At 53.2% G+C, this 23,864-nt stretch overlaps 1 protein-coding gene and 1 long non-coding RNA gene across 2 annotated transcripts; both read right to left on the minus strand.

Annotated features, from left to right (window-relative positions):
- Positions 1 to 7,736: 7,736 nt before the first annotated feature.
- ABCF1 (ATP binding cassette subfamily F member 1) lies at positions 7,737 to 23,631 on the minus strand (the record flags this gene model as incomplete). Its single annotated transcript, XM_079331891.1, has 14 exons — positions 7,737 to 8,519; positions 8,595 to 8,667; positions 8,922 to 8,986; positions 9,650 to 9,818; positions 10,840 to 10,872; positions 11,355 to 11,425; positions 11,532 to 11,606; positions 13,105 to 13,276; positions 15,470 to 15,582; positions 16,081 to 16,205; positions 16,993 to 17,076; positions 20,383 to 20,531; positions 22,402 to 22,541; positions 23,546 to 23,631. Coding segments are annotated over 14 exons (1,522 nt in total), but the record flags the coding sequence as incomplete, so codon positions are not given.
- On the minus strand, positions 17,093 to 17,987 carry LOC306815303. Its single transcript, XR_013777374.1, has 5 exons — positions 17,973 to 17,987; positions 17,888 to 17,930; positions 17,734 to 17,764; positions 17,332 to 17,547; positions 17,093 to 17,299 (listed from the first exon to the last, which is right to left on the minus strand). It is a non-coding gene; the product is annotated as an uncharacterized lncRNA (long non-coding RNA).
- Positions 23,632 to 23,864: the final 233 nt, after the last annotated feature.

Genomic DNA, 23,864 nt, shown 5'->3' on the forward strand with positions numbered 1-23,864 from the left:
GGCCGTGGGGGAGGGGCCCCGACTGGCGCAGACCCCCCATGGGGCTCTGAGGAGGGGGAGGGGTTAAAACAGACCCCACTCCCCCCCCCCAAAAAAAATTCATGTGCTCCTCCCCCCTCCCAAAATGGCTGCGGGGGGAAGGGGGCAGAGGGACCCCCCCCCAAATGGGGGTGATGGCGGCGAGAGACCCCCCGAAAATGGGGCAGGGGAAAGAGGGACCCCCCCCAAAAAAGGGGGGTGATGGGGGAAGTGACCCCCCCCAAATGGGGGTGATGGTGATGAGAGACCCCCCCCAAAAAATGGGGCAGGGGAGAGAGAGATTTCCCCCCCCAAAAATGGGGGTGGTGGTGGTGAGGGACCTCCCCAAAAATGGGGCAGGGGAGAGAGGGACCCCCCCAAAAATGGGGAGGAGCCCCCCCAAAATGGCTTCAGGGCAGTGAGGGACCCCCACCCCAAAATGGGAATGGTGGTGGTGAGGGACCCCCCGAAATTGGGGAGAGACCCCCCCAAAAATGGCCCCTGAGGAGTGTTGGACTCGCCCTGAAAATGGCTGAGACCCCCCCCCAAAAATGGGCTGGAGGGTAACGAGGGACCCCCACCCCAAAATGGCTGAAAATGCCCAAAATATGGGGAGGGACCCCCACCCCAAAATGGCTGAAAATTGGGAGGGACCCCCACCCCAAAATGGCTGAAAGAGCCCCCAAAATATGAGGGACCCCCACCCAAAATGGCCAAAAATTGGGAGGGACCCCCGCCCCAAAATGGCTGAAAATGCTCAAATATGGGGAGGGACCCTCACCCCAAAATGGCTGAAAATGCCCAAAATATGGGCAGGGACCCTCACCCTAAAATGGCCAAAAATTGGGAGGGACCCCCACCTCAAAATGGCCGAAAGAGCCCCTGAATATGGGGAGGGACCCCCAGCCAAAATGGGCCCTGGGCTGTCAGCGACCCCTCCCCAAAATCGGAGGGACTCTGCCCCTCCCGGCGGCCGTTGGTGGGCGGGGCCGCGGGGCATGCTGGGAGTTGTAGTTTGATGGATGCTGATGAGCAGGGCATGCTGGGAGTTGTAGTTTGGTGCCTGTAAAGCGGCCGCAAGGCATGCTGGGATGGAAGGGGGTGTGGCAAGTCAGCTGCAAAGGCTGCTGGGGGTTGTGAGCTTTGGACTTGTGGCTGCAGGGGATGCTGGGAGTTGTAGTCTGTGTCCTGGGAGGGCGTCAGAGGATGCTGGGAGTTGTAGTCTGTGTCCTGGGAGGGCCTCAGAGGATGCTGGGAGATGTAGTCTGTGTCCTGGGAGGGCCTCAGAGGATGCTGGGAGTTGTAGTCTGTGTCCTGGGAGGGCCTCAGAGGATGCTGGGAGTTGTAGTCTGTGTTCCTGGGAGGGCCTCAGAGGATGCTGGGAGTTGTAGTCTGTGTCCTGGGAGGGCCTCAGAGGATGCTGGGAGTTGTAGTCTGTGTTCCTGGGAGGGCCTCAGAGGATGCTGGGAGTTGTAGTTTGTGTCCTGGGAAAGCCTCAGAGGATGCTGGGAGTTGAGACCAGCTCCCGATTGGAGGCTGCTGAGGCCTAATGGGGGTTTCAATCTGCTCTGGGATAGGCTGCAGGGTATTCTGGGAGCTGTAGTTCAGCCTCTGGGGCACTGAGGCATGCTGGGAGTTGTAGTTGAGCTCCCAGGGTGCTGCAGGACCTAAAACCAGCCCTAGGGAGGGAGGGCCCAAGCCTGGCATTGATGCAGCAGCCAGGGATGCTGGGAATTGTAGTTCCACAACTGTGGGCAGCAAGGCATGATGGGACTTGTGATTCATCCATCAGGGAGGAGCAGAGGCATGCTGGGAGTTGTAGTTCAGCTCCAAATTGGGTCCAAGCCCAACCCTGGGGAGGGCCCTGGGGCCTAAACCGGGCTTAACCGCACAGCAAGGCATGCTGGGAGTTGTAGTTCGGCTCCCATTTTATCAGCAAAGCATGCTGGGAGTTGTAGTTCAGCTCCCATTTCATCAGCAAGGCATGCTGGGAGTTAATGGTGGCTGCAGCAAGCAGCAGGGGATGCTGGGAGTTGTAGTTCAAATGTTCTCGTGGCGCACAGGACGCTGGGAGTCGTAGTTTGGCTCCCACGTGAGCAGCAAAGGATGCTGGGAGTTGTAGTTTTGGGCTCGGGGTCCCAGCGGGGGCTCAGCCCCACCCCCAACCCCCATTTTTAACCCCATCCCGACCTTTGTCCTCCCACGGCAGCTCCGGGGTCGCCCCAGGAGCATTTTGGGGCTGGGGGTTCATCCCCCCCTCCCTTTTAACCCTCAAAATCCTCCTGAAAAACCCCAAAATCCTCATAAAAACCCCAAAATCCTCCTGAAAAACCAAAAATTCTCCTGAACAACCCCAACTCCTCCTGAAACCCCCCAAAATTCCCCTTTAACCCCCAAAATGGCGCCCCCCCTTCTTCTCCTGGAGTTGCTGCTCCAGAACCATTTTGGGGCCATTTCTGGTTTTTGGGGGTCAGGGGTTCATCCCCTTCCCTTTAAACCCCCAAAATTCTCCTTAAACCCCCAAAAATTCTCTTTTAAAATTTCCTTTTTAACCCTTTCATCTTCTTGCTACAGCCGCCATGTTGGGCTGTCCTGAGGCCTTTTTGGACCCTTTTTTGGGCCATTTTGGGGTCAGGGGTTCATCCCCTTCCCCTTTCACCAAGATCCAACTTAAACATCCCAAAATCTTCTGAAATGCCCCAAAATCCTCCTGAAACCCCCCAAATTTCTGCCCTCCCCCCATCCTCCTCACAGAGCCGCCATTTTGAGGCCCTCCCGGGCCTGCTCTGGAATTTTGGGGCCATTTTGGGTCATTTTGGGGCCATTTTAAGGTGATTTTGGGACTGATTTGGGGTCAGGGGTTCACCCCCTTCCCCTTTAACCCCCAAAATTCTCTTTAAACCCCCCAAAATTGTGTCCCCGCTCCTCCTCTCCCTCACGGAGCTGCCGCCATTTTGGGGCCGATCTGGGCCCATCCTGTGACCATTTTGGCGCCATTTTGGGGCAAATTTGGGCAATTTGGGGGTCAGGGGTTCACCCCCTTCACGTTTAACCACCCAAAATTGTCTTTAAACCTCCCAAAATATTCTTAAAACTCTCCAAAACCACATCCCCATCCTCCTCATGGAGCCGCCATTTTAAGACCGTCCCAGAGCCATTTTGGGGCCATTTCAGGTGATTTTTGGGCCATTTTGGGGCTTTTTTTTGAGCCAGGGGTTCACCCCCTTCCTCTTTAATCCCCCAAAATCCTCCTTAAATTCTACAAAATGTTTCTAAAACCCTCCAAAATTGTGTCCCCACGCTCCTCATGGAGCCGCCATTTTGAGACTGTCCTGGAGCCATTTTGGGGTCCAAAATTCCTTTTAATCCCCCAAAATCCTCTTTAAACTTCCCAAAAATCTTCCAGAATTGTGTCCCCACGCTCCTCACGGAGCCGCCATTTTGAGACCATCCCAGAGTCATTTTGGGGCCTTTCAGGTCATTTGGGGGCCATTTTGGCGCCATTTTAGGGTGAATTTGGGCCATTTTGGGGTCAGGGGTTCATCCCCGTCCTGTTTAACCCCCTAAAATCTTCCTTAAACCTCCCGAAAATCATCCAAAATTGTGTCTCTGTGCTCCGCATGGAGCCGCCATTTTGAAACTGTCCTGGAGCCATTTTGGGGCTGATTTTGGCCATTTTGGGGCAATTTTATGGCCCAAAATCCCCTTTAACCCCCAAAATCTACTTTAAACCTCCCAAAAATCTTTCAAAATCGTGTCCCTATTCTCCTCACGGAGCCGCCATTTTGAGACTGTCCCGGAGCCATTTTGGAGCAAATTTGGGCCATTTTGGGGTCAGGGGTTCATCCCCTTTCCCTTTAACCTCCCAAAATCTTCCTTAAACCTCCCAAAAATCTTCCAGAATTGTGTCCCCACGCTCCTCGTGGAGCCGCCATTTTGAGACCGTCCCGGAACCATTTTGGGGCCGTTTCAGGTCATTTGAGGCCGTTTTTGGCCATATTGGAGCCATTTTAGGGCAAATTTGGGCCATTTTGGGGTCAGGGGTTCATCCCCTTCCCCTTTAACACCCCAAAATCTTCCTTAAACCTCCAAAAAATCTTCCAAAATTGTGTCTCTGTGCTCCTCATGGAGCCGCCATTTTGAAACTGTCCTGGAGCCATTTTGGAGCCGTTTTAGGGTCGTTTTTGGCCATTTTGGAGCCATTTTGGGGTCAGGGGTTCACCCCCTTCCCCTTTAACCTCCCAAAATCCTCTTTAAGCCTCCCAAAATTCCTCCAAAATTGTGTCTCTGTGCTCCTCATGGGGCCGCCATTTTGAGACGTTCCCGGAGCCATTTTGGGGCCGTTTCAGGTGATTTTGGGGCCGATTTTGGCGCCATTTTGTGACCCAAAATCCCCTTTAACCCCCAAAATCCTCTTTAAACCTCCCAAAAATCTTTTAAAATCGTGTTTCCATCCTCCTCACAGAGCCGCCATTTTGGGCCCATCCCAGAGCCATTTTGGGGCCGTTTCAGGTGATTTTGGGGCCGTTTTTGGCCATTTTGACACCATTTTGTGACCCAAAATCCCCTTTAACCCCCAAAATTCCTCTAATATTGTGTCTCCATGCTCCTCATGGAGCCGCCATTTTGAGACCGCCCCGGAGCCATTTTGGGGCCGTTTCAGGTGATTTTGGGACCATTTTTGGCCATTTTGGCTCCATTTTGTCACCCAAAATCCCCTTTAACCCCCCCCAAAATCCTCACCACCCCCTCCCCAAACCCTTTTTTTTAACCCTTTCCCGCCTCCCCTCCTCCACCCCGGAGCCGCCTGTGCCGGAGCCGCTTTTGGGTCCATTTTTGGGCCGTTTTGGGGCCGTTTTGGGGCCGGGGGCCGGCGCCTGACGCGCCCCCCCCCTTTTGTCTCCCCCAGACATGTCGAGCCGCGCCGTGTGCCGCCACTTCATGCTCAAGGGCAGCTGCAGGTACGAGAACAACTGTGCCTTCTACCACCCCGGCGTCAACGGGCCCCCCCTGCCCTGAGAACCCCCAAAAACACCCCAAAAAACACCCCAAAACACCCCCCAAAAACACCCCCCGCTTATGGCTTCCGTGAGGCCTCGGGGGGGAGAAGGACAGCAGAGAATGGGGGAGGGGAACACAAACGGGGATTGGTGGTGGTGAAATTTGGGGATAGAGATGGAAATTTGGGGATAGAGATGGAAATTTGGGGATAGAGATGGAAATTTGGGGTAGGAATTGGAAATTTGGGGTAGGAATTGGAAATCTGGGGATAGAGTTGGAAATTTGGAGCAGGAAATTGGAATTTTGGGGATAGAATTGGAAATTTTGGGGTAGGAATTGGAAATTTGGGGTAGGAATTGGAAATCTGGGGATAGAGTTGGAAATTTGGAGCAGGAAATTGGAATTTTGGGGATAGAATTGGAAATTTTGGGGCAGGAGTTGGAAATTTTGTGGTTAGAGTTGGAAATTTGGGGCAGGAACTGGAATTTTGGGGCAAGAATAGAAATTTGGGACAGGAATTAGAAATTTGGGGCAGAAATTGGAAATATGGGGATAGAGTTTGAAATTTGGGGCAGGAATTGGAAATTTGGGACAGGAATTGGAATTTTGGGGATAGAGTTGGAAATTTTGGGGCAGGAGTTGGAAATTTGGGACAGGAATTGGAATTTTAGGGCAGGAATTGGAAATTTGGGGCAGGAATTGAAACTTTGGGGCAGGAATTGGAAATTTTGGGGCAGAAATTGGAATTTTTGGGCAAGAATTGGAAATTTGGGGTAGGAGTTGAAAATTTGGGGCAGGAAATTGGAAATTTGGGGCAGGAAATTGGAATTTTGGGGCAGGAATTGGAAATCTGGGTCAGGAAATTGGAGTTTGGGGGGAAAAGTGAATTTTTTGGGAGGCAATTGAGATTTTGGGGGCAGGAATTGAAGATAAAGGGGGAAAATGCTCCTTTAAGGGGTGGAAATGTGAATTTTGGGGGGAAAATGTGAATTTTTGAGAAAAATGTTCCTTCAAGGGGTGAGAAATCAAGTTTATGGGGTGGGAATTGTCCTTTAAGGGGCAGAAATTCAAATTTTTGGGGTGGAAAGGTCCCTCTTAATGGAGGGAAATTAAAATTTTGGGGGAAATTTTCACTTTTGGGGCAGAAATTTGAACTGAAGGGGTGAAAATGGGAATTTTGTGGGTGGAATTCCCTCCCCAGGGACAAAAATAATCTCCCAGGAGTAAAAAATTTTTATTTATAGGGTGGATATTTTCATTTTTGGGTCAGAAATTGTCATTTAGGGCGTGGAAATTCCAGTTTCTGGGATCAAAATCCCTCCCCAGGGGGCAAAAAATTCATTTTGGGACAAAATTTGTCATTTCTGGGGTGGAAATCCCCCCTATGAGCAGAAATTCTGATTTATGGGGTGGAAATTTCCCCCTCTTAGGTAAAAAATTGTCGCTTTTGGGGCACAAAATCTCAATTTTGGGGTTTCACCTCCTCAGGACTCAAAAATTTTCAACTTTGGGGCAAAAATCTTCAATTTTGGGGGCGAAAATTTTTATTTTTAGGGCTTAAATTTTTCATTTTTGGGGGCAAAAATTTCAGGGTTTTTTTTTTTTTAACACCCTCAGGGCTCCAAAATTTTTAATTTTGGGTCCAAATTTGGATTGTCAGGACCCTGAGCCTCCCCTCCCCCATCCCGGGGTGACCCTCCCCCTTTGGGGGGGGCTGGACCCTCCCCCAAAAGGCGACCACACCCCCCGGGGGGCGGGGCAAGGAGGAAAAAATGAATAAAACTATTAATTAATAATTATTTATTAATCACCACCACCCCCCCTCCCCTCCCCCATTCCGGGTCCAACTCTGCCTCATTTTTGGGGGGGAGGGGGGGAGGAAATTTCCCCTCCCCCACCCCAAACCCTCTCCCCTCCCCCTCCCCCCAACTCGGGGTCGCCGCCGCCGCCCCTCCCCCGCTCGCCGCCCCTCCCCCCGCTCTGCGCCGCCGCCGGGGGTGGGGGAGGGGCGGGGTGGGGGAGGGGCCGCGCCGGACGCTGTTTTCTGTGAAAACTTTGGTGGGGGGAGGGGAGGGGCCGAAACCTCCCCCTCCCCCCCCCTCCCCCCGTTTTGTATATTTTGTACATTATTAATAATAAACTTTTGGGGAGAAATCCCGGAAAAAGGAGAGGGAGAGGAGTCGAGAGTGTGTGGGGGAGGGGCGGGGGCGGGGCACTGAAATGGCCACGCCCCAAAGTGACCACACCCACTGAACAGGTCCCAAAATATCCCAATGATGTAATCCCATTGGCCACACCCACTGAGACTGATGACATCATCCCATTGACCACACCCACTGAGCTAAATGATGTAATCCCATTGACCACACCCACTGAGCCCAATGACATCATCCAAATGACCACGCCCCCAAAGTGACCCAATGACTCCACACCCACTGAACCCAGTGACGTCATCCCATTGACCACACCCAACTGACCACACCCACTGAACCCAGTGATGTCATCTCATTGACCACACCCAACTGACCACACCCACTGAACCCAGTGACGTCATCCCATTGACCACACCCAACTGACCACACCCACTGAACCCAGTGACATCATCCCATTGACCACACCCAACTGACCACACCCAACGCCGCCATTGCTCCACCACCGTTTATTTCTCCTGGACTGGACAGTTCCCTTCACCCCTGCGGCCACTCAGGGGTCAGAGGTCACTCAGTGGTCACTCAGGGGTCACTCAGCTGTCACTGGTCACTCGATGGTCACTTGGCAAGTCACTGATCGCTCAGGGGTCACTCAGGGGTCACTGGATGGTCACTCAGCAATCAGTCAGTGATCAGTCATCATTCAGTGGTCACTCAGGGTTTATTGGGTGGTCACTGGTCACTCAGGGGTCGCTGGGTGGTCAGTGGTCACTCAGAGATCACTCAGGGTTTATTGGGTGGTCACTGGTCACTCAGTGGTCACTCAGTGGTCACTGGTCACTCTGTGGTCACTCAGGGTTTATTGGGTGGTCACTTAGTGGTCACTGGTCACTCAGTGGTCACTCAGGGTTTATTGGGTGGTCACTCAGTGGTCACTGGTCACTCAGTGGTCACTGGGTGGTCAGTGGTCACTGGGTGGTCAATGGGTGGTCACTCTCTGGGCCGGTGCACCATCACCTCCCCCAGCGCCTCCAGCACCTCCCGTTTGTCACTCAGTGATCACTCAGGGTTTATTGGGTGGTCACTGGTCACTCAGTGGTCACTCAGGGTTTATTGGGTGGTCACTCAGTGGTCACTGGGTGGTCACTGGTCACTCAGTGGTCACTCAGTGGTCACTCGGTGGTCACTCTCTGGGCCGGTGCACCATCACCTCCCCCAGCGCCTCCAGCACCTCCCGTTTGTAGTCGTCGAAGTCGCCGTCGATCTGGCTCAGGCCCTGCTCCTCCACCACCCACAGCTGGCAGTTGGTCTCGGTGATGAGCCGGGCGTCATGGCTGACCACGATCACCGCTGTGACGTCACAGGGGTCAGGGTGACGTCATCACCCGGCCCCGCCCCCAGCCCCGCCCACCCGCCCGGCCCCACCTCCTTTGTACTCGTTGATGGCGTCGGCCAAGGCGTCGATGGACTCGATGTCCAGGTTGTTGGTGGGCTCGTCCTGAGGGGTCAAGGGGTCACTCAGGTGGGGTCACACCTGGGGTGGGTGTTCCCGGAGTGACCACGCCCCTCCCAGAGTGACCACGCCCCTTTCACCGTGACCACGCCCCTCCCAGTCACCACACCCCTCCCAGACTGGCCACACCCTCAAGCCACGCCCAGGAGGAGACCATTGGGTTTGGAGTGGTCAAACGGTCACTCAGGTGTGAGGTCACACCTGGCCCCGCCCCTCCCGCTCAGGCCACGCCCCCTCACCAGGATCAGCACATCCGGTTCCCGGCAGGACAATTCAGCAAACACGACCCGAGCCTTCTGCCCGCCTGCAAAAGGGGCGGGGCTTAACGCCAGGCCACGCCCACTGAGCGCTGATTGGCTGCTACAGCCACACCCACTATGCGCTGATTGGCTGCCATAGCTGTCACAGCCACGCTCACTGAGCGCTGATTGGCTGCCGCAGCTGTCACTCAAACACAGCCACGCCCATTCCCATGTCTGGATTAAGCTCCGCCCCCAGAAACCCCACTGCTTTATTTACCCCCATGCCTTCCCACCTGTCAATCATCACCCTTCTCTAGGAAGCCACGCCCTTTTTTTTAAAGGGCCAGCACACCCTAGAGCCTGAATATGGAAAAACCCCTCCCCCTCACCAGCCACACCCTCCCAGGTGGTAGCCACACCCCCTTGATGGAAACCACACCCCCTCCAGCTGCTGGCCACGCCCACCTAGTTGGTAGCCACACTGTTCCAAGCTGTAGCCACACCCCCATGGACACTAGCCACATCTTCTACACACTGGCCACGCCTCCCCATACAGCAGCCACGCCCACCCAGGTGGCAACCACGCCTCTCCAGGCACTACCCACAACCCCTAGTCACTGGCCACGCCTCCTGTATCCCACCAGGTGCTAGCCACGCCCTCCCCACCCCCCTGAGGCGTGTCAGCCGTGCTAGCCACGCCCCCCGGGCGTGTCGGCCCCGCCCACCCGAGAGCTTGGCGATCTGCAGGGTGTGGGCGTGGCCCTCGAGGCCGAAGCGGCCGAGGCAGCGCCGCGCGTCCTGGTGCGCCAGGTTGAAGCTGCGCTGCAGGAACTCGGCCGCCGTCTCCTCCAGCCGCAGCTGCTCGGCCGCCTGCTGGTTAAAGAACCCCACCTTCTGCGGGGGGGGAGGGGAAAGGGGCGGGGTCAGCCACGCCCGGTCATCAACTGAGCGGCCACACCCATTCCAGATCAGCCACGCCCATCTCTGACCAACCATACTGACCCCAGAGCAGTCACACCCATCCCTGATAAACCACACCTGATAAACCACACTCGATAAACCACACCCATCCCTGATAAACCGCACCTGATAAACCACACCCATCCCTGATAAACCGCACCTGATAAACCACACCCATCCCTGATAAACCACACCCGATAAACCACACCCATCTCTGATAAACCACACCTGATAAACCACACCCATCCCTGATAAACCACACCTGATAAACCATACCCATCCCTGATAAACCACACCCAATAAACCACAGCCATCCCTGATAAACCACACCTGATAAACCACACCCATCCCTGATAAACCACACCCTATAAACCACACCCATCCCTGATAAACCACACCCTATAAACCACACCCATCCCTGATAAACCACACCCAATAAACCACAGCCATCCCTGATAACCTACACCCTATAAACCACATCCATCCCTGATAAACCACACCCTATAAACCACACCCATCCCTGATAAACCGCACCCGATAAACCACACCCATCTCTGATAAACTACACCTGATAAACCACACCCATCCCTGATAAACCACACCCGATAAACCACACCCATCTCTGATAGACCACACCTGATAAACCACACCCATCCCTGATAAACCACACCTATCCCCAGTGCTGGTTAAAGAACCCCACCTTCTGCAGGAGGGGGGAGGGGAAAGGGGCGGGGTCAGCCACGCTCAGTCATCACCTGAGAGGCCCCACCCACCCCTAACTGGCCATGCCCTGCCCAATCCGGCCACGCCCACCCCTCACCAACCACGCCACATTCCCAAATTTGGCTCTGAACCTGCTCCAGCTGAGACCACGTCCCTCTGTGACCCCACCCTTCATTTACATGCAAAGCCACGCCCTCATCAACCACACCCATTTAGGCCCCGCCCCCTTTACCAGCCGATGGTTCCTCCTCATCTGCCCCCGGAGCTGCGGAGAAACCGGGGAGGAAAGGGTTTAAAAAAACCAAATTTTGGGATCTCTGCTGATTTTTGGGGTTTTTTCCCTTTTTTGGAAATTTTCCCTCCAGTTTTTGGGCATTTTCCTCCCATTTTCAGAAATTTATCTTCCCATTTTCGGTGTTTCCTCCCCAATTTTAAGGTCCCTCCCTCCCTCTATTTTTTTGGGATCTTTTTCCCCTTTTTGGGATTTTTCCATCTCCCCATTTTTGGGTTCCCTCTCCCCGTTTTTGGGGTCCCTGATCCCGTTTTTGGGGTTCCTGATCCCATTTTTGGGGTTTCTTTTCCCATTTTTGGGGTCCCTGATTCCATTTTTGGGGTCCCCGATCCCATTTTTCGGGTCCCTCTCCCCGTTTTTGGGGTCCCTCTCCCCATTTCCGGGGTACCTCTCCCCATTTTTGGGGTCCCTGATCCCATTTTTGGGGTCCCTTTTCCCGTTTTTGGGGTCCTCACCGGCGTCAGGGCCCCGGTCAGCAGCTGCAGCAGGGTGCTCTTCCCAACCCCATTGGGGCCCACGATGCAAACTGGGAATTTTGGGCAGAAATTGGAAGAACCCCAAATTAAATTGGGGTCCCCTGACCCCCCCGCAGAGGGATTTTGGGGCCACTTTTGGGATTTTTGGGGTCCCACCTCGGGATTCCATGTCGATCCCAAAATCCAGGTTGCGGAACAGCAGCTCCTGCCCCTCGTAGCCAAAATCCACCCCTGGAATTTGGGGAAATTTGGGATTTTTGGGGGGGTGGGAAAAAACCCAAAATTCAATTTGAGGCATCAAATCCAACCCGAGACCCCAAATTCCAACTCAAAACCCCCAAAATTCATTTTGAGACCCCCAAAAAATACCTTAAAACCCCCAAAATCCCCCCAAAACCTCCCCTCCTCCTCCTCACCCCAAATCTGGTTTTTTCCCCCAAAATTCCCTTTTTTTCCCTAAAATTCATGTTCTCCTTCCAAAATTCCATTTTTTTGTCCTCCAAAAATTCTTTTTTTCCCCCCCAAAAAACTAATTTATTATCCCAAATCCCATTTTTCCCCCTAAATCCCTGTTTTTTCCCCAAAAAATCCCAATTTTTCCCCAAAAGCCTTCACTTATCTCCCCCAAACTCCCATTTCCCTCTTCCAAAATCTCATTTTCACTCCCAAAATCCACAATTTTTCTCCCCAAAAAAATCCCACTTTTTCCCCCACAAAAATCCAATTTTTCCCCTGCAAAAATCCCATATTTTTCCGAAAAATTCATTTTTTGCCCAAAAAATCTAATTTTTTTCCCCCCAAAATTCCATTTTTTCCCCAAAAATCCCATTTTTCCCCCAAAATCCCAATTTCCCCCTCAAAATCCCAATTCTTCTCAAAAAAATAATCCCATTTCCCCCCAAAATCTCACGTTTTTTCCCCCAGAATCCCATTTTTTCCCCAAAAAATCCCATTTTTCCCCCCAAAAATCTCATTGTTTTTCTCCAAAATCTCACCATTTTCCCCCAAAATCCTAATTCTTCCCCCCAAAATTTATCTTTTCCCCTAAAATCTTAGGGGGTTTTTTTGCCCCAAAAGTCCCACATTTTCCCCCACAAAAATCCCATATTTTCCTGAAAAACCTCATTTTTCCCCCAAAAATCCCATTTTCCCCCCAAAATCTCAATTCCTATCCCCAAAATGTATCTTTTCCCCCAAAATCTCAGGTTTTTTTCCCCCAAAACCCCCCATTTTTACCCCCAAAAAATCCTTTTCCCCCACAAAAATTCACTTTTTTCCCCCAAAAAATTCATTTTTTCACCCCAAAATCCCATTTTTTTGCCCAAAACCCCCATTTTTTCCCCCAAAATTTTAATTCCCTCCCATTCCAGGTTCTGACCGTGCAGCCCCAGGATTGGGGGGCTCAGGGGGGGTGCGTTGGGGAAGGTGAAGTGCACGGAATATTCCCAGGAGATTTTACCCCAAAAATTCCCATTATTGCCCTAAAATCCTGGAGGTTTTTTTACCCAAACCCCTTTTTCCCCAAAAATCCCAATTCTTCCCCAAAAACATTCTGTTTTTCCCTCCAAAACCCCATATTTTTTGCCTAAAAAATCCCATTTTTACCCTCCAAAAATCCCATTTTTTTTCCGAAAAATCCCATTTTTTCGCCCAAAAATCCCTTTTTTTTTTGCCCAAAATTCCCAATTTTTTTCCCCAAATTTTTCTGCCCCCCCAGGTGGGCTCTGACCGTGCAGCCCCAGGATTGGGGGGCTCAGGGGGGGCGGGTTGGGGAAGGTGAAGTGCACGGAATATTCCCGGGGGCGCCGCAGCAGCTCCGGAGCTTCGGCCGATTCCTCGTCGGGCGCTCGGCGCCGACACTTCTGCTGCTTCCTGGTCAGAGCCTCCCTCGTCTGCTTCTCCTGCAGGAACCCCAAAAAACCCAAAAATATCCAAAATTCAAAAAAATTCCCAAAATTTGGGAGTCAGACACACCCAAAAAATGGGATTTTGGGAAGGTGGGAAAGGGAAAAATCCTATTTTTTGGGGTTTCGGGGTTGGATCTGAGGCTGATCCCTGGTCAGCACCTCCCTCGTCTGCTTCTCCTGCAGGAACCCAAAAAAACCCAAAAATATCCAAAATTCCCAAAATTCCCCAAATTCACAAAACTGGGGAGTCAGACACACCCAAAAAATGAGGGGAAAATCCCATTTTTTTGGGTTTTTGGGGTGGATCTGATGCTGATTCTGGGTCAGCGCCTCCCTCGTCTGCTTCTCCTGCAGGAACCCCAAAAAACCCAAAAATATCCAAAATTCCCAAAATTCACAAAATTTGGGAGTCAGACACACCCAAAAAACCAGGGAAAAATCCCATTTTTTGGGGTTTTTGGGGTTGGATCTGAGGCTGATTCTGGGTCAGCGCCTCCCTCGTCTGCTTCTCCTGCAGGAACCAAAAAAAACCCCAAAATATCCAAAATTCCCAAAATTCCCAAAATTGGGGAGTCAGACACACCCAAAAAATGGGATTTTGGGAAGGTGGGAAAGGGAAAAATCCCATTTTTTGGGGTTTCGGGATTGGATCTGAGGCTGATCCCGGGTCCGCGCCTCCCTCGTCTGCTTCTCCTGCAGGAACCCAAAAAAAACCCAAAAATATCCAAAATTCACAAAATTCCCAAAATTCACAAAACTGGGGAGTCAGACACACCCAAAAAACCAAGGAAAAATCCCATTTTTTGGGGTTTTTGGGGTTGGATTTGATGCTGATTCTGGGTCAGCGCCTCCCTCGTCTGCTTCTCCTGCAGGAATCCCAAAAAAACCCAAAAATATCCAAAATTCCCAAAATTCCCAAAATTGGGGAGTCAGACACACCCAAAAAATGGGATTTTGGGAAGGTGGGAAAGGGAAAAAATCCCATTTTTTGGGGTTTTTGGGGTGGATCTGATGCTGATTCTGGGTCAGCGCCTCCCTCGTCTGCTTCTCCTGCAGAAATCCCAAAAAAACCCAAAAATATCCAAAATTCCCAAAATTGGGGAGTCAGACACACCCAAAAAATGGGATTTTGGGAAGGTGGGAAAGAGAAAAATCCCATTTTTTGGGGATTTTGGGGTGGATCTGATGCTGATTCTGAGTCAGCGCCTCCCTCGTCTGCTTCTCCTGAAGGAATCCCAAAAAAATTCCAAAATTCCTAAAAAACCCAAAATTCCCCAAAGTATCAAAAAACCCCAAAATTCCCAAAATTTCCAGAATTTGGGGAGTCAGACACACCCAAAAAAAGAGATTTTGGGAGGTGGGAAAGGGAAAATTCACATTTTTTGAAGTTTTTGGGGTTGGATCTGACGCTGATTCAAGTCCCAAAATTGCAATTTTTAGTTTTGGATTTTGGGGATTTTTAGGTTGAAATTTTGGGGATTTGGGGCTGGAATTTCAAAGATTTTTGGCTTTAAATTTCAGGGATTTTAAGATAAAATTCCAGAGACTTTTGGGATCAAATCCCAGGAATTTTGGGGATTTTTGGGTTCAGATCCTGGAAAACCTGTGTTTCATATCTTGGGATTTTGAGCTCATATTTCAAAGATTTTGGACTGAAATTCCAGAGATTTTTGGGATTTTGGGGCTGAAATCTCAGGGATTTTGGGGTGAAATTCCAAATATTTTTGGCCTCACATCTAAAGAATCTTGAGAATAAAATTCCAAATATTTTGGGGCTGAAATTCCAGGGATTTGGGTCTAAAATTCCAGAAATTTTGGGGCTTAAATTCCAGAGATTTTTGGTGCTCAGATCCTAGAAATTTTGGGGTGAAATTCCAAATATTTTTGGGCTCACATCTAAAGAATCTTGAAAATAAAATTCCAAATATTTTGGGGTTGAAATCCCAAGGATTTGGCTCTCAAATTCCAGAGATTTTGGGTCTGAAATTCCAGAGATTTTTTGGGATTTTGGGGCTGAAATCTCAGGGATTTTGGGGTGAAATTCCAAATATTTTTGGCCTCACATCTCAAGAATCTTGAGAATAAAACTCCAAATATTTTCAGAGTGAAATCCCAGGGATTCTGGGGCTCAGATCCCAGAAATTTTGGTATTTTTGGGTATTTTTTGATTTTTTGGGAACCCCTCACCGCCTGCTTGGTGGATTTTCCCCCGGCTTTGAGATCCCGGAGTTTCTTCTCCTGTTTCTCAAATTGTTTCATCAGCTCCTTCTGTTTCTGCTGGTACATCTTCTTAAAAGTCACTGAAAAACCCCAAAATCCCCAAATTTACAGAAATCCCAAAAATTCAAGCTCAGCCCCTGCTTCCTCCCCCATTTATTCCAAATTTTCCCCCAATTTTTTCTCATTTTTTTCCTCATTTTTCCCCATTTTTTCCCCATTTTCCCTTATTTTCCATCCTCTTTTTCCCCTCGTTCCCATTTATATTTTTTCCCCCATTTTCCCCTCATTTTTTTCCCTTTTTCCCCCATTTTTTTTCCTTTTTTTTCCCAATTTTCCACCCATTTTTTTCCCCATTTTTCCCGTTTTTTTCATTTTTCCCAATTTCCCCATTTTTCTCCCCAAAACCTCACTGAATCCAGGTGGATGAGCTCCTAATTCCCCATTTTTCTCATTTTTTCCCCATTTTTTACTTTTTTTTTCACTTTTTTTCCCTTTTTTTTTTTTTCCCGTTTTTTTTGCAAATTTTTTCCCATTTTCCCATTTTTCCCAATTTTCCAGTTTTTCCCCCCAAATCTCACTGTAGTTCCCCCTGTAGTAATGCAGTTTTTGGGAATCCAGGTGGATGATGTCCGTGCAGACGTCGTCCAGGAATCCCTGGTCGTGGGAAACCACCAGCAGCGTTTTCTTCCAACTCTGCAGGTAACTTTGGGCACAAAAAAATAGATTTTGGGAAAAAATATAAAAATTGGGGGAAAATTGGGAATTTTGGGGAGAAAAACGGGGATTTTGGGGGAAAAAAAGGGGGATTTTTGGGGAAAAAATGGGAGTTTTGGGGGAAAAAAATGGGAATTTTGGGAGTTACCAGTAACCTAAAATTCCTCAAAATTTGGTAAAATCCCTGAAATTCCTCAAAAAATCCCCCTAAAAATTTCCCAAAATTCCACGAATTTCCCAATATCCTCCAAAAATGCACCAAATTCCCCCAAATTTCCTCAAAATTCCCCCCAAAAAATTCCCCAAAAATTCACCCAAAACCCTCAAAAATCCCTGAAAATAACAACGCCAAAATTTCCAGAATTTTTCCAAAATTCCCCCAAATTTCCTCAAAATTCCCAAAATTCCCCCCAAATTCCCCAAAATTCCCCAAAAATCCTTCAAAATTCCCCCAAAATCCCTCAAAAATCCCTGAAAATTCCCTTAAAACTACCAGAATTTTCCCAAAATTCCCCAAAATTTCCCTAAAATTTCCCCCAAATTTCCCAACATTCTCCAAAAATTCCCAAATTTTTCCAAAAATTCCAAACTTTTCCAGAAATTCCCAAAAATTCCCTAAAAATTCCCCAAGATCCCTCAAAAATCCCTCAAAAATCCCAGAAAATTCCCCCAAAATCCCTCAAAAATCCCTGAAAATTCCCCCAAAATTTCCAAAATTTTTCCAAAATTTCCCAAAAATTCCCAAATTTCCCCAAATTTCCCCAAATTTCCCTCACTTGTTGAGCCAGATGACGGCGTTCAGGTCCAGGTGATTCGTGGGCTCGTCCAACATCAGCAGAGTCGGCTCCAAAAACAGAGCCCTGGAACAGAGCACAGGTGAGCACACCTGGGCACACCTGAGATACACCTGGGCACACCTGGGCACACCTGAGATACACCTGGGCACACCTGGGATACACCTGAGCACACCTGGGCACACCTGAGATACACCTGAGCACACCTGGGCACACCTGGGATACACCTGAGCACACCTGGGCACACCTGGGATACACCTGGGCACACCTGGGCACACCTGGGATACACCTGAGATACACCTGAGATACACCTGAGCACACCTGGGATACACCTGAGCACACCTGGGCACACCTGAGATACACCTGAGCACACCTGGGCACACCTGGGATACACCTGAGCACACCTGGGCACACCTGAGATACACCTGAGCACACCTGGGATACACCTGAGCACACCTGGGCACACCTGAGCACACCTGAGCACACCTGGGCACACCTGGGGGCACCTGGGGACACCTGGATACACCTGAGATACACCTGGGCACACCTGGGGGCACCTGATATACACTTGAGATACACCTGAGCACACCTGGGCACACCTGGGATACACCTGAGCACACCTGGATACACCTGAGATATACCTGGGGGCACCTGGGCACACCTGGATACACCTGGGATACACCTGGATACACCTGGGATACACCTGGACACACCTGGACACACCTGGGCACACCTGGGCACAGCTGGGATACACCTGGGATACACCTGGACACACCTGGACACACCTGGGCACACCTGGGCACAGCTGGGATACACCTGGGCACACCTGGATATACCTGGACACAGTTGGGGGCACCTGCACATATCTGGGGCACACCTGGATGAGGCCACACCCTCCCCTGGCCACGCCCAGAGCTCACCTGGCCAGGGACTCCCCATGCCCTGAAGAATTTTGGGGTCACCTGAGCTCACCTGGCTCAGTCCTTACCTGAATATCAACACCCATCTCCCAAAATTCCCAGCTCAGCTTCACCTGGGAACCACCCTGAGCTCACCTGAGCCACACCCAGAGCTCACCTGAGCCACACCCAGAGCTCACCTGGGCTCACCTGGGACACACCCAAAGCTCACCTGAGCCACACCCAGAGCTCACCTGGGACACACCCAGAGCTCACCTGGGTCACACCCAGAGCTCACCTGGGACACACCCAGAGCTCACCTGGGCTCACCTGGGACACACCCAGAGCTCACCTGGGCTCACCTGGGTCCACACCCAGAGCTCACCTGGGACACACCCAAAGCTCACCTGGGACACACCCAGAGCTCACCTGATCTCACCTGAGCCACACCCAGAGCTCGCCTGGGCTCACCTGGGACACACCCTGAGCACACCTGGGACACACCCTGAGCACACCTGGGACACGCCCTGAGCTCACCTGGGACACGCCCTGAGCTCACCTGGGACACGCCCTGAGCTCACCTGGGACACACCCAGAGCTCACCTGATCTCACCCGGCCCCTCCCAGCGCCACCCAGAGCTCACCTGAGCTCCACCCAGTGCTCACCTGGGACACACCCAGAGCTCACCTGATCTCACCTGAGCCACACCCAGAGCTCACCTGGGCTCACCTGGGACACACCCAAAGCTCACCTGGGTCACACCCAAAGCTCACCTGGGACACACCCAGAGCTCACCTGATCTCACCTGAGCCACACCCAGAGCTCACCTGAGCCACACCCAGAGCTCGCCTGGGCTCACCTGGGACACACCCAGAGCTCACCTGGGTCACACCCAGAGCTCACCTGGGTCACACCCAGAGCTCACCTGGGCCACACCCAGAGCTCACCTGGGCTCACCTGAGCCACACCCAGAGCTCACCTGAGCTCACCTGGGACACACCCAGAGCTCACCTGGGACACACCCAGAGCTCACCTGAGTTCACCTGAGCCACACCCAGAGCTCACCTGAGTTCACCTAAGCCACACCCAGTGCTCGCCTGGGCTCACCCAACCCCTCCCAGCCCCTCCCAGAGCTCACCTGAGCTCACCTGGGACACACACAGAGCTCACCTGAGCCCACCTGTGCTCACCTGGACTGCACCCAGAACTCACCTGAGTCACACCCAGAGTTCACCTGATCTCACCCAGCCCCTCTCAGCCGCACCCAGAGCTCACCTGAGCCCACCTGGGCCCACCTGCACTCACCTGAGCCCCACCTGCACTCACCTGAGCCCACCTATGCTCACCTGAGCCCACCTGCGCTCACCTGAGCCCCACCTGCACTCACCTGAGCCCCACCTGAGCCCACCTGCACTCACCTGCGCTCACCTGAGCCCCACCTGCACTCACCTGAGCCCCACCTGAGCCCACCTGCGCTCACCTGAGCCCCACCTATGCTCACCTGAGCCCACCTGCACTCACCTGAGCCCCACCTGAGCCCACCTGCACTCACCTGAGCCCACCTGAGCCCCACCTGCACTCACCTGAGCCCACCTGAGCCCACCTGCACTCACCTGAGCCCACCTGCACTCACCTGAGCCCACCTGAGCCCACCTGCACTCACCTGAGCCCCACCTGCACTCACCTGAGCCCACCTGAGCCCACCTGCACTCACCTGAGCCCACCTGCACTCACCTGAGCCCACCTGAGCCCCACCTGCACTCACCTGAGCCCACCTGAGCCCCACCTGCACTCACCTGAGCCCCACCTGAGCCCCACCTGCACTCACCTGAGCCCACCGGAGCCCACCTGCACTCACCTGAGCCCACCTGCACTCACCTGAGCCCACCTGAGCCCACCTGCGCTCACATGAGCCCCACCTGCACTCACCTGAGCCCCACCTGCACTCACCTGAGCCCCACCTGCACTCACCTGAGCCCACCTGCGCTCACCTGAGCCCACCTGCACTCACATGAGCCCACCTGCACTCACCTGAGCCCCACCTGCACTCACCTGAGCCCACCTGCACTCACCTGAGCCCACCTGCGCTCACCTGAGCCCACCTGCACTCACCTGAGCCCCACCTGCACTCACCTGAGCCCCACCTGCACTCACCTGAGCCCCACCTGCGCTCACCTGAGCCCACCTGCACTCACCTGAGCCCACCTGAGCCCACCTGCACTCACATGAGCCCCACCTGCACTCACCTGAGCCCCACCTGCACTCACCTGAGCCCACCTGCGCTCACCTGAGCCCACCTGCACTCACATGAGCCCACCTGCACTCACCTGAGCCCCACCTGCGCTCACCTGAGCCCACCTGCACTCACCTGAGCCCCACCTGCACTCACCTGAGCCCCACCTGCACTCACCTGAGCCCCACCTGCGCTCACCTGAGCCCCACCTGAGCCCACCTGAGCCCACCTGCACTCACCTGGCCAGCGACACCCTCATCCTCCATCCCCCCGAGAATTTGCGGGTCGCTCTGTTCTGCATCTCGGGGGTGAAGCCGAGCCCGGCCAGGATGCGCCGCGCCTTCGCCTCGGCCGCGGCCGCGCCCGTGGCACGCAGCTCCTCGTACACCTGCGCAGGTGAGACACGTGTTACACCTGGGTACACCTGGGCACACCCATGGCACACCCATGGCACACCCATTGCATACAGCTCCTCGTACACCTGCGCAGGTGAGAGATGTGTTACACCTGGGTACACCTGGGCACACCCATTGCATACAGCTCCTCGTACACCTGCGCAGGTGAGACACATGTTACACCTGGGCGCACCCACAGTGCACCTGGGCACACCCATGGCACACCCATGGCACGCAGCTCCTCGTACACCTGCGCAGGTGAGACACGTGTTACACCTGGGTACAGCTACAGTGCACCTGGGCACACCCATGGCACGCAGCTCCTCGTACACCTGGGCAGGTGAGACACGTGTTACACCTGGGCGCACCTGGGCACACCCATTGCATACAGCTCCTCGTACACCTGCGCAGGTGAGAGATGTGTTACACCTGGGCGCACCCACAGTGCACCTGGGCACACCCATGGCACGCAGCTCCTCGTACACCTGCGCAGGTGAGACATGTGTTACACCTGGGCAGGTGAGAGCAGTGTCACACCTGGGCACACCTGGGCACACCCACAGTGCACCTGGGCACACCTGGGCACACCCACAGTGCACCTGGGCACACCCATTGCATACAGCTCCTCGTACACCTGGGCAGGTGAGACACGTGTTACACCTGGGCGCACCTGGGCACACCCATTGCATACAGCTCCTCGTACACCTGCGCAGGTGAGAGATGTGTTACACCTGGGCGCACCCACAGTGCACCTGGGCACACCCATGGCACACCCATGGCACGCAGCTCCTCGTACACCTGCGCAGGTGAGACATGTGTTACACCTGGGTACAGCTACAGAGCACCTGGGCACACCCATGGCACACCCATGGCACACCCATGGCACAGAGCTCCTTGTACACCTGGGCAGGTGAGACACGTGTTACACCTGGGTACAGCTACAGTGCACCTGGGCACACCTGGGCACACCCATGGCACACCCATTGCATACAGCTCCTCGTACACCTGGGCAGGTGAGAGATGTGTTACACCTGGGCACACATGGGCACACCCATGGCACACCCATGGCACGCAGCTCCTTGTACACCTGGGCAGGTGAGACATGTGTTACACCTGGGCAGGTGAGAGCAGTGTCACACCTGGGCACACCTGGGCACACCCACAGTGCACCTGGGCACACCCATTGCATACAGCTCCTTGTACACCTGGGCAGGTGAGAGCAGTGTCACACCTGGGCACACCCACAGTGCACCTGGGTACACCTGGGCACACCCACAGTGCACCTGGGCACAGCTGCAGAGCACCTGGGCACACCCACAGTGCACCTGGGCATGCCTGGGAACAGCCAGCCCTAACCCCGACCTGCCCAGGTGTGTTTCAATCCCCCCCAGGTGTGTTTCAGCCTCCCCAGGTGTGTTTCAGCCATATCCAGGTGTGCTCAGGTGTGTTTCACCATCCCCAGGTGTGTTTCAGCCTCCCCAGGTGTGTTTCAGCCATGCCCAAGTGTGCTCAGGTGTATTTCAGCCCCCACCAGGTGTGTTTCAGCCCCCCCAGGTGTGTTTCAGCCCCCCCAGGTGTGTTTCAGCCGCCCCCCAGGTGTGTTTCAGCCATGCCCAGGTGTGCCCAGGTGTGTTTCAGCCCCCCCCAGGTGTGCTCAGGTGTGTTTCAGCCCCCCCAGGTGTGTTTCAGCCCCCCCAGGTGTGCTCAGGTGTGTTTCAGCCCCCCCCATTGTGTTTCAGCCACCCCCCGTTGTGTTTCAGCCCTCCCCAGGTGTGTTTCAGCCCCCCCAGGTGTGCTCAGGTGTATTTCAGCCCCCCCAGGTGTGCCCAGGTGTGTTTCAGCCCCCCCAGGTGCCCCAGGTACCTTCTCCAGCCGCTCGGCGGCCGCGTCGTCGCCGCTCTCCAGCAGCAGCTGCAGGCGCCGCTCCTCGTCCAGGAGCCGCAGGCGCTGCGTGTCAGCGCGGAGCACAGCCTGCACTGCAGGTGTGTCATCAGCCAGCACCTCTGACAGGTGAGACAGGTAAATACAGACAGGTGAGACAGGTAAATACAGACAGGTGAGACAGGTAAACACACAGTGTCAGCGCGGAGCACAGCCTGCACTGCAGGTGTGTCATCAGCCAGCACCTCTGACAGGTGAGACAGGTAAACACACAGTGTCAGCGCGGAGCACAGCCTGCACTGCAGGTGTGTCATCAGCCAGCACCTCTGACAGGTGAGACAGGTAAACACAGACAGGTAAATACAGACAGGTGAGACAGGTAAATACAGACAGGTGAGACAGGTAAACACAGACAGGTGAGACAGGTAAATACAGACAGGTAAATACAGACAGGTGAGACAGGTAAATACAGACAGGTAAACACAGACAGGTGAGACAGGTAAATACAGACAGGTGAGACACGCAAATACAGACAGGTGAATACAGACAGGTGAGACAGATGAGACAGGTAAATACAGGTCAGACAGGTAAATACAGATAAATGCACACAGGTGAGACAGGTAAATGCACAGCAGGGTCCTCAGCTCACACCTCTGACCAGGCAGACAAGTGAGACAGGTGAAACAGGTAAATACAGGTGTATCATTGGCCAGCACTTCTGGAGACAGGGGAAGGTCAGGTGAACTCCCAGGTGTATCCCAGATGCAGCAGGTGTATCCCAGGTGTATCCAGCTGTGCCCACATATGCTCCAGCTGTGCCCAGGCGTACCCAGGTGTATCCCAGGTGTGCCCAGGTGTGCTCAGGTGCCCCCAGGTGTATCCCAGGTGTGTCCCAGCAGTGCCCAGGTGTATCCCAGCTGTCCCCAGGTGTATCCCAGGTGTGCCCAGGTGTATCCCAGGTGTATCCCAGGTGTGTCCCAGGTGTATCCCCAGGTGTATCCCAGCTGCCCCCAGGTGTATCCCAGGTGTCCCCAGGTGCCCCCAGGTGTATCCCAGGTGTCCCCAGGTGTCCCCAGGTGCCCCCAGGTGCCCCCAGGTGTCCCCAGGTGTGCCCAGGTGAGCTCACCTTGCTCGCACAGCAGCACGTCGATGTTGGGGGGGATGCTCAGGGCTCTGTTCGCGATGTGCTTCAGCAGGGTCGTCTTCCCCTTCCTGCCAAAAACCCAAAAAAACCCCAAAAAACCCCCAAAATCTGAGAGGCGACCCCAGAATCCCCAAACCCCAAAATCCCAGGATTCTGCCCCAAAACCCCCCCAAATTCCCAATTTTCACCCCAAACCTCCAAAATTCCAGAATTTCACCCTAAACCCCCAAAACCCCAAAAATCTCCAGATTTTATCCCCAAAACCCAAATCCCCCAAACCACTCCCAAAACCCCGAATTTC

Source organism: Erithacus rubecula (genome assembly GCF_903797595.1).
Source record: "Erithacus rubecula genome assembly, contig: scaffold_1144_arrow_ctg1, whole genome shotgun sequence".
NCBI lineage: Eukaryota > Metazoa > Chordata > Aves > Passeriformes > Muscicapidae > Erithacus > Erithacus rubecula.